Below are 11835 nucleotides of genomic sequence, written 5' to 3' on the forward strand. Positions count from 1 at the left end.
GATATGCTAACGGTCCAAGCTTGCTATTAGTCTCTTTTCACAAGAAAGTCCAACAAAGAGTTTGGCACTACCTTTTCTTACCTTTTCTATCTTATCTGGTCTTCCATTTGCAACGAGTTCTCTTTATTACACCCCATGACCAAATGGGTGAGAATCCTAAGTTTGACAAATTTTTATCAGAAGTGGTCATAACGTTAGCAACACCAGGATGATCTATACTTTTCTTTGTTCCTTTGATAAAGTAACATCCATTGTCTTGGTGGTAAGCGTAGATATCCTACATTTATATCAACAGGAAAAATATAAAACTAAAAAGAAATTTAACCAAACCAATTGACTAATAATTTTTATAAATACATATAAATTGTTTGCTCTATATTTTCTTAGCTTTCTTGTTTTTATTAGTGCTAATTCTCAGTTAGAGGCTAGGTACTTATATAAGCATTATGCATACTTAGAGGTGTGGCAAAAGAAAAACTTCTATCACGGTTGAAACTCCTTTAGATTTTCACATAGAATGAGCCAAATTTAATGAACATCATAACACAGCAAATTTGGCAATTGAAATACATATTTTTTAATTTGAGAAACTAATAAAAACCCATGAAATGGCAAACTTAAGTGCCACCTATTGATTTTGAAAGGAACCTGTTAGCTAAAATTGATTTTTTTTCCTGTATTCCTTGTGATTTTACTTAAACAGATATTAGCTCCTTATTTAGTTGATTTGAAATAGTGTTTGTTATTCTTCTGAAGAGTTGGTTTGAACTTGAATAAACAATTAAACACGTGCATATTAACCTCCATATATCATTATTTCTAGTGTTAAATGCATGAAATGATTTACTTTCAAGATTACTAAGGAAAAAATATTCCAAAAGCAATTAGCTTGATTAATAATTCTTCCAAGTTACCAATTATTTTTTAATAACATTAGGTGGTAATTATATTGAAATGACAGGAATTAATTTGAATTACAATTAAAGAAAATTTTATTAGAAAGCATCTAAGAAAATATTTTCACTTTCGTATGACATACCACTTTTGAGTTGTGAATGACTTTGGCACTCCATAATTAATCTTAGACATACCACTTAATCTTCTTGTTAACTCAGCTGATCTAAATGATCATGCCCCAGCATAGAAGACAAATTTGATGAACATATTGCTAAATTATATATAATAATGTCTTATGGAATTTTTTTAGCCAAAGAATAGTTATTTTTTGGATTGCTTAAAAAGCTCAACATCTCAACAAAGAGTAATAGAATTGATTAGAAAAGTCAAAATTTAGATAATTGCATAAAGATTTTATAATTCTTAAATCATATAATCTCTCCACTACTCTGTCAAATCAACATTTTGAGTTGGAACTGCATCAAATTAGTGGTCGTGTCATGCAAATACTAACTCTTCTCACATAGATATGTCACAAGGGATATATCTATATCCACTAGCAGGTTTTGACAAAAAGAAAAAAAATCCACTAGCAGGATTGATATTCATGTTTCATTGCAAGCATTCTGTCTTCAACTCAAAATTGCATGTAGGAATCCTTGCCTCAAAATTGCATGTAGAAATTTGTGTCAACAAGATTCTATTACGAAATATAACCTCAAGGTTAATATTTTCTCTAAGTTTAGTTCTGCAAAGTCTATGCAATTAGCAAGTTGAGCACTTCCTAAAGGCATGAGTTTAATTTCATTTTTATGCCTTCACAGTATGGGGCTTCAAGAATCACATTACTTGGTGTAATTGGGTTCCAAGGTAGCCAGTTGATTTTGAGTTCTCACGTGTATCTAGAATGGCAAGAAATTTTCTTATAAATGTAGCATCAGTTAACTTCTAAAATCCATCCACAAGAACTTATTTTGGCATATGTCATAGATCCAATAGTGATAGTATATACACTGTCAATAGATATAAGATTTATTTTTTTTGTATGGATTAATTTTTCATACACTGACGATGTATACATTATCAGGCTTCGATTAATAACAATTATGCAAACTTTAAATTTGAAATTCAACTTTTACACATGTGTCATGAATCCAACAGTGATAGAATATATACTGTTAGTGTTTATTATTATTATTTTTTGTATGGATTAATCTGTCCTACACTGACAGTGATACACTATAAGTTTTAGATGAATGACAATAATGCAAAATTTGAATTTAAAATTTAATTTTTGTATATCTGTCAAAGATCTAATAGTGATATATAGTGTCAGTATATATATAAAATTTACTCTTTTTATTTTAATCCCTTTCCTCAAGTATTTCCTTCATTCATAATTTTATTCCTTAAAAGTTTTTAGATAATCTTCTTTAGTTTCCAAAAGTTTCTCCAGGAGAGTTTTCTTAATATCGCAACAATTAATCATGTTGAACAAGATATTGATATGCTAATCTTCTTTAGTTTCCAAAAATATTGTCAAAGAAATTTGTTAAACTTCTTTCCGAACAATTTCTTTTTAGACTATTGCTCAAGAAAATTCGGGAAATCTGCTTACTTGCTCCAAAATTAATTGATTGCCAAAGAACTTGTACCTCTATAAGCATTTAATTAGAGCTACACTCTAGCCACAATATTGTAGCAGGAAGACTCTGGCTATTTCTTGATTGATTTACACTATGATTCAAATTAGACAATTAGTTTGAAAACTTGAAAGCCATAAGCCAGCAAATATTTAAGAACAATATTGAAATTAATGCAGAAACCATTGAATGTTGTAATCTAATTGCTGATGTGACTGCAAATTTGAGCTCGAAATGGGAGGAATCTTACTTCAATTTGCTCATAAAACAAGTGACCAAATTGGTACACGCATGGCCACCAACAAAGCAGCTGTCTTTTCTTTATTTTTTTCTTTGCAGAATCGAATTTTCTATCTCCTTCTTTCCTATCTCTTTTTATTTTCCTAGTATTAATAAGTGTGAAAAAAATTTGAGAAAATCTTTTTATTTTTATATTTTTTGATCTCTTAAAGTGAAAAAAAAGAATAATCATTCTAACTTTTTTATTTTAATTATATTTGCAAAAGGATAAATATATTTAAATTTTTTTGACCATATAATTTAGATTAATGATGAAGTAAAATGCCTAGAAAATAATGTTAGAAATTAAATCAATTATATCACTATAATTTAAAGGAATAAAGTAATAATAACAATGTAGTAATGCTATCTAACAAAAGGGTATTTTTGTCCAAAATTTTTTAATATGTTGAGTTAAATTACTTATAGGGGTGAAGTGACTAAAAGATAATGTTAAGGGATAAACTGATAGTGATGATATAGTTTAAAGGGATAAAGTGATAATAACCCTATATATATATATATATATATATATATATGATATAGTTTAAAGGGATAAAGTGATAATAACCCTATATATATATATATATATATATATATATATATATATATATATATATATATATATATGATTGAAACTCATGAAAATTGTCAATCTTCTTTTTTTTTGGGCCTTGATGGAGTCCAATCTAGACTTTCTGTAACACTTCATCGTTGAGGTTGTCCATTGCATGGTTAGTAAATGCACATATTATATCCATATAATATACGTTCCTACGTATCATTCAAAAAAAATCATATTTCATGTATTTTAAAAATATTCTAAAAAATACTCATACTTTTCAATTAATCGCATAATAGTATGTAATAAACTTTTAACACTTTATACTTCACAAATTATGGTTCAATTTTTTAAAAAACTTAAAAAACTTGAGTAAGGATAATGACATACCTTTTGAGTTATATACAAAATAAGAGCGATGTATATGATAACAACTATAGATTTATACATATTTAAATAACAAAGTGATAAAATTTTAATAGATTTAACGTCTCATACATGAAAATAAGTCTAAAATTGGAATAAGCATAGCATAGCCTGCAAAAAATATAGTAATTTTATCCATACTTTTAGTTCCATAACTTTCAAATACGTTCATAGTATTCATGTACAAATTTATGTGCTGTTATGAAATAATGATCAAGATGTGGATGTCCGTTTGTATTCTCAAGAAGATAGATACTTGTATTCTCCCTAGATTCATTGGTACATTTGATGAACCCATTTATGGATGTACTTGAAGTACTAAATTCATGTATTTGTATTTAATAGGGTTCATGTACCTTGATCTTGGATCACCTATATATAGGGGTGAATCCTACTTCATTTGTAACCTTGAAACTTGGAAGTATTTTGATCAGTAAAAGATAATAATTCTATCTCTCTCATCTTTTTACTCTACTATTCCAATCCCTACTTTTAGTAGTTTATTTTATTAGTTTCACAATACGTTATCAGCACGAGCCTCTACCTTGAGCGAAGGAAAAGCACGAGTCTCTACTTTGAGCAAAGGAAAAGCGCGAAGCAAAAGTAAAGCACGAGACGTGTCAAGGTTCTGCCCAACTTGTAACTACTGATCGAGCTAAAATTCTTTCCTACGAATCTATTGTATAGTCTTATGTCTAATCTCACAAAACAAGAGTTCATACCTCTTGATATTTTTGGAAAAAATTATTTATCATGGGTTTTAAATGTTGAAATTCATCTTGAGGCAATGGGTCTTGGTAATACTATTGTTGATGAGAATGATGCCTCAAACCAAGACCGGGCTAAGGCCATGATTTTCCTTCGTCGTCATTTAGATGAAGGATTAAAAGTAGAGTATCTTACTGTCAAAGATCCTCTTGTCCTTTGGCAAGATTTGAAAAAAAGATTCGACTACCTGAAGTTGGTCGTTCTTCCAAAAGTCCGATATTATTGGCTTCACTTACGGCTACAAGATTTCAAATCTGTCAACGAATATAATTCAGCCATGTTCAGAATTACTTCTCAACTATCATTGTGTGGCGAAAAAGTCACTGATGAAAACATGTTAGAGAAAACATTCTCTACTTTTCATGTCTCTAATATGCTCCTGCAGCAGCAATATAGAGAGAAAGGATTTAAGAAATATTCTGAACTTATTGCATGTCTTCTGTTGGCTGAACAAAATAATGAATTATTGTTGAAAAATCATGAATCCCGACCAACTGGTGCTAGTCCATTCCCTGAAACGAATGCGACTCAATCTCAAAATTTTGGTCGAGGTCGTGGACGTGGACGTGGACGTGGCCGTAGAGGTGGTCGTGGAAGAGGCCGTGGACGTGGCCGTGGCCATGGACGTGATCGTAGTAGATTTGTGCCCCGTGAAAATTATTACCGTGGCAAGCAACAAAATATTTCCCAAAAGAGGGAAAATAACTACGATTTGAAAAATGGAGAAAAGAAAGTTTATGAAGAAAAATGCTACCGGTGTGGTATGGAAGGTCACTGGTCTCGTACCTGTTATACGGCTGAGCATCTTGTTGACCTCTATCAAGAATCATTGAAAAGGAAAAACAAAGGTGTTAAGACAAATTTCATTGATCAAAAGAATAATTATGATAATGGTGATGATGCTGATATAACACACCCCGATGTAACTGATTTCTTTGAACATCCTGAAGATGTCAACAAATATCCCATGATTGTTTAGATATTTTTATGACGTTTTATATATTTCATGTAATTTTCTTTTCCTTCAATATTTATCTTCGCATCTTTATTAATATTTATTTTTGTTTGAATTTTTCTTCCTGAAGAAGAAATGAATGCCAAATATTTGGGATCAAATAATGGTGATGATAACATTTGTCTCGTTGATAGTGCTTCTACGCACACCATATTGAAAAATAAAAGATATTTTTCTTGTTTAACAATGGGAGAGACAAATATTAATACCATCTGTGGTAGTGCAAAATTAATTAAGGGCTCCGGAAGAGCCACTCTATTTCTCCATGAAGGAACTCGAATTGTCGTAAATAATGCACTACTATCTTCCAAATCTCGAAGAAACTTATTAAGTTTTAAAGATATCCGCGATAATGGATATCACATCGAGACAATGAATGAGACAAATGGTGAATTTTTATGTGTATTAGAAAAATTGCCTTCTCTTTCTTCTGGCCTATATTATGCACAAATAAGTGCTATTGAAATTCATCACCTAGCAGACCAGAAGTCTGCTCATCCCAATGATTTTATGATATGGCATGATTGTCTCGGACATCCTGGGTTTATTATGATGAGACGAATCATTGAAAATTCGCATGGCCATTCATTGAAAAATCAAATAGTATTGAAATCAAATGAATTCTCCTGTGTTGCTTGTTCTCAAGGAAAATTAATTATTAGACCATCACCAACTAAAGTTGGGACTTAATCCCCCACATTTCTAGAACGAATTCATGGTGATATATGTGGACCTGTAGATCCACCATGTGAACCATTTCGATATTTTATGGTGCTAATTGATGCATCCACTAGATGGTCACATGTATGTTTGTTATCTACTCGCAACGTAGCGTTTGCGCGATTACTTGCTCAGATAATTAAATTACGAGCACAGTTTCCTGATTATCCTATTAAAAGAATTCGTTTAGATAATGCTGGTGAATATTCGTCACATGCTTTTGATGAGTATTGCATGTCCATTGGGATAACTGTTGAACATCCTGTCGCCTATGTTCACACACAGAATGGTCTAGCCGAATCATTTATTAAAAGACTACAATTAATTGCTAGACCATTGTTGATGAGGTCTAAACTCCCTTTATCTGCTTGGGAACATGCTATATTACATGCTACAACACTTGTAAGAATCAAGCCGACTAGTTATCATAATTATTCCCCCCTGCAATTAGTATTTGGTTTTGAGCTCAATATTTCTCATTTACGAACATTTGGGTGTGCGGTTTATGTTCCTATTACACCGCCCCAACGTCGTAAATTGGGTCCCCAAAGACGATTGGGAATATATGTCGGGTATGAATCACCTTCTATACTTACATATATTGAGCCATTGACAGGTGATTTATTTACTACAAGATTTGCAGATTGTCATTTTGATGAATCACATTTCCCGATATTAGGGGGAGGAACAGCTCAACCGAAAAAGAAAATTATTTGGAAAATTTCATTGGATTTCCTAGATCCTCGTACAAAAGAATGTGAACTAGAAGTTCAAAAGATCATACATTTGCAAAATATTGCAAACCAATTATCGGATACATTTAATGACTCCAGAAGAGTCACCAAATCACATATTCCTGCTGAAAATGCTCCGATTAAAATAAATGCCCCTAAAGGACAAATCACAAGTGCTAATGAATCTAAAGCACGCCTAAAGCGTGGGAGATCTCTTGGTTCCAAAGATAAAATTCCTCGAAAGAAAAAAAGGATCAAATGAATCAATAATTAGTGACAAAATTCAACCTCCTGAAGAGGTCGATCCTAAAGAGCCAGCTCCCGAAGAACCAATTCCTGAAGAGAATGAAGTTATAGAAAATTCGATAAACTTTGTCACTACAAGAAAAAGTTGGAACCGAAGAGAAATAATTGTTGATAATACTTTTGCATATAATGTAGCACTTGATGTTATGATAGATGATGAGAATCATGAGCCTATATCGGTTGATGAATGTCGGCATAGAAATGATTGGTCAAAATGGAAAGATGCGATACAATCTGAATTAAATTCACTGGCTAAAAGGAATGTTTTTGGACTTGTAGTCCAAACACCTAAAGGTGTAAAGCCAGTTGGATATAAATGGGTTTTTGTGAGGAAAAGGAATGAAAAGAATGAAATTGTGAGATATAAAGCAAGACTTGTAGTTCAAGGTTTTTCACAAAAACCTGAATTTGATTATGATGAAATGTATTCACCTGTAGTGGATACGATCACTTTTAGGTATCTTGTGAGTATTGCAGTATATGAAAAACTTGATATGCATCTGATGGACGTTGTCACTGCTTATTTGTATGGAAATCTTGAAAATGATATTTACATGAGAATCCCTGAAGGATTCAATATGCCTGAAGCATGTAAATCAAATCCTAAAGATGTGTATTCTATTAGAATACAAAAGTCTTTGTATGGGCTCAAACAATCTGGACGTATGTGGTATAACCGCCTCAATGAATGCTTAACTAAAGAAGGTTATACCAATGACCCAATATGTCCATGTGTTTTTATCAAGAAAGATGGGTCAAATTTTGTGATTATTACTATATATGTTGATGATCTCAATTTGATTGGAACTCCTGAAGAGATCCAAAAGGCTGTCGAATATTTGAACAAAGAATTTGAGATCAAAGATTTTGGAAAGACAAAATTCTGCTTTGGTTTACAAATGGAGCATTTAGACGATGGAATTTTTGTCCATCAAACTGCTTATACCCATAAGGTATTAAAGTGATTTTATATAGATAAAGCACATACATTAAATACCCCAATGGTCGTCAGATCATTGGATCCTAATAAGGATCCCTTTAGGCCTCGAGAGGAACATGAAGAGATACTTGATCCTGAAGTACCATATCTCAGTGCAATTGGTGCACTTATGTACCTTGCTAATTGTACAAGGCCAGATATATCTTTTGCTGTGAATTTATTAGCAAGATTTAGTACCTCGCCTACAAAATGACATTGGAATGGTATTAAACACATTTTTCGCTATTTCCAAGGAACAATTGATCTTGGTTTGTTTTATTCAAATACATCTAAGCCTGAGTTGCTTGGATATGCTGATGCTGGATATTTGTCTGACCTACATAAAGCACGATCTCAGACTGGCTATCTCTTTACTTGTGGCGGAACAGCCATTTCTTGGCGTTCTACAAAACAATCCTTATCTGCCACTTAATCAAATCATGCTGAAATAATAGCAATTTATGAGGCCAGTAGAGAATGTGTTTGGCTAAGATCAATGACCCACTACATCCGGAAGAGTTGTGGGTTATCCTCCAAGAAGGAAAATCCTCCAACAATTTTATATAAAGATAATGCAGCTTGTATAGCTCAATTAAAGGGAGGATATATTAAAGGAGATAGAACGAAACACATTTCACCGAAATTCTTCTTTACTCATGATTTGCAGAAGAATGGTGAGATTGATGTGCTACAAATCCGATCGGATAATAATTTGGCAGATTTGTTTACCAAGGCATTGCCGACTGCTACTTTTGGAAAACTGATGAAGAATATTGGAATGCGTCGGCTACAAGATCTGATATAATGTTTGCTTCAGGGGGAGAATCACTACACAAGAATAGTGTACTCTTTTTCCTTCACTAGGGTTTTTGTCCCCCTGGGTTTTTCCCTAGTAAGATTTTAACGAGGCATATTCTTTGTGTAATGGACATCCAAGGGGGAGTGTTATGAAATAATGATCAAGATGTGAATGTCCGTTTGTATTCTCAAGAAGATAGATACTTGTATTCTCCCTAGATTCATTGGTACATTTAGGGGTGTGTATCGAATTCGAAATCAGTAAATCGGAAGCTTGAAATCGGAATTTTTTGAAATTTGGACATAGATTTTCCCAACCGATTACGAATTCGAAATGACCAATTCCAATTTTGAATTCGATTCCGTATTGAATTCGGAATTCGGAATTCATGAATTCGAATTCCGAATGGCCAATTCACCGAATTCCAAATTCACCGAATTCAAAAACATGCTTTCCCAAGATATATTGGGGAACCAGCTCAGCAAAACCCTAACCATCAAAACCCCGCTATATATATCCAACCATTTTGCCATCCCAGCTGCAACCACGGTGAACGGCATTTAAAGTTCCAGTGGAAGCTTCCCGAATTGCGGCGAAAAAAGCTAGGGCAGCGGAGTGGACTAAAGGCTCCGGCAGGCCATGAAAGCCCTTCAATTGCAGGCGCAAATTGAGAACCTTGGAGGCCGTTAGAGCGAGAGCCAACATTGTAGTCACCGTCCTAGTTGAACCAGTGAGCAAAGATAGAGCGGGGTTCTGGTAACCAAAGGTTTTGGCAGATGAATTATTGAGGAGGGTCGACGAGGAAGCGGTAATTATTGCTGGCCTTTTAGGTTTTGCCAGAGAGAAGGAAAGCCGCAGAGGATAGTTGCAGCGGCGAGGTTGTTTGGAGAAATAATGGTAGGTTTTTGGTGGATAAGGTCTGAGAGGCTATCAGGGAAGAAGCCATCTGGTTTTGGATGGAAACGAAATCTCCGGATTCGAGAACTGTGGAGTTGATTCTCGATTTGCCCAAGCCGTCTTCCTTCAATTGGACTTGAAGTAGCTTTTGCAAGCCTTATCTATTCTTTTTTTATTCCAATAGTAGTACTTTATTGTTAAAAAATATTATATTATATATATATTATAAAACGAAATCAAAATTATATTTCCGATTTCGATTTCCAATTCGAAATCGGTAATTCCGATTTCAAAAATTATATTTTCGAATTCGACCCGATTTCGACCAATTCGAAATCGGAATTACCGAATTTCATTCCAAATTACCGAATTCGAAATTCCGAATTCAATTCAAAATCGGTCGGTAAATCGAAATTTTTCGACTTTGCACACCCCTAGGTACATTTGATGAACCCATTTATGGATGTATTTGAAGTACTAAATTCATGTATTTGTATTTAATAGGGTTCATGTACCTTGATCTTGGATCACCTATATATAGGAGTGAATCCTACTTCATTTGTAACCTTGAAACTTGGAAGTATTTTGATCAGTAAAAGATAATAATTCTATCTCTCTCATTTTTTTACTCTACTATTCCAATCCCTACTTGTAGTAGTTTATTTTATTAGTTTCACAACATGTGCATAATTTTTTCTAACACGTATTTTCATGCAGAACTTTTAATCGTATTTTTAAAAAATTTCATATAATATGCATACATATAATGTCTTATATTATACCGATAACGTATTTTACAAACTATGGCCCAACGTAGACTTTGGGGCTGAAGTCGTCGTTCTTTGAACCAAAGTCATTCCGGTTATTTTGGTTTTCTTTTTAAACTAAAGTCGTTCCGGTTATTTTGGTTTTTATTTTGGTTATTTAGGTCTTTGAACTAAAGTCGTCATTCTATGAAGTCGTCATTCCCTAGTACTTTTTGTTGGGTATGAAGTCGTCGTTCTTTTGCTTTTGTTAGGTAAGAAGTCGTTGTTCTTTTGTGCGTGTCAATGCATTTTCCTTTAAGAAATGAAACGCGTAATTTCGTACATATAATAACAAAAACGCGTGCACTTGCGCGTGCTGTTTATGTTTGCTTCTTTTTTTTTTTAATATAATTGAAACTCATGAAAATTGTCTGATAGCTATGGAATGGGGATTGTCTGTTAAATTTTCTTAACTGATTATGTCTATTTGTATCTTTTGTATCTAGTATAGGTTTTCTTATGTACTTGAGAGCTTTTTCTGTTTCGTTTGGATTGGGGATTTTTTGAAAAAACAAAAATTTTCAACTACAATGTTACATTAATATACAAATAAAAATAACTTCAAAAACACCAAAAATAATTTCAAAAATACCAAAAAACAAAAAAAAAACTCAAAAATATAAAAAAAAATAATTTAAAAAACACATAAAAAAACATAAAAAACTCAAAAATCCAATAAAAAACTAAAAAATAACCTTATCTACAGTAAAAGTTTTTCAATTATATTGCTATAGTAAAATATTTCACAAATACCGCCCAAAAACAGCTAATCCAAACGGAGTGCATAAACAAGAAAAAAAAACTTATAATAGCAAATTTAATATCTGTAAATTGAGGATTATCATATTTTCCTTTCTTAATCTGTTTAGCAACCATTTGTCTCCAAATCTTTTTCTTTATAATTCTTGAGATTTTTTTCATGAATATTTTGTTTCTTCTAGCTGTTGATTTCTTATTCTGATGGCTGGCTATTATTTTATTTGTTCTGCCAGAGCGATTTTCTC

General features: G+C 32.6%; 1 protein-coding gene and 1 pseudogene across 1 annotated transcript; one reads left to right on the forward strand and one right to left on the reverse strand.

Moving 5' to 3' along the window:
• Positions 1-4594: 4594 nt before the first annotated feature.
• Positions 4595-5554, forward strand: LOC140011370 (uncharacterized). The gene has a single exon (XM_072060161.1). It carries the CDS (start codon positions 4595-4597, stop codon positions 5552-5554), a length of 960 nt encoding a protein of 319 aa, XP_071916262.1.
• A 3960-nt stretch (positions 5555-9514) lies between these two features.
• On the reverse strand, positions 9515-10074 carry LOC113724545 (ylmG homolog protein 1-2, chloroplastic-like; annotated as a pseudogene).
• Between the last annotated feature and the right edge of the window lie 1761 nt (positions 10075-11835).

The sequence above is a fragment of the Coffea arabica genome, chromosome 7e, assembly GCF_036785885.1.
Source record: "Coffea arabica cultivar ET-39 chromosome 7e, Coffea Arabica ET-39 HiFi, whole genome shotgun sequence".
NCBI classification, from domain to species: Eukaryota; Viridiplantae; Streptophyta; class Magnoliopsida; order Gentianales; family Rubiaceae; genus Coffea; species Coffea arabica.

Bases quoted from the DNA above. Each gene is read 5' to 3' on its own strand.
- LOC140011370 (XM_072060161.1), top strand. From the start codon at position 4,595: ATGGGTCTTGGTAATACTATTGTTGATGAGAATGATGCCTCAAACCAA.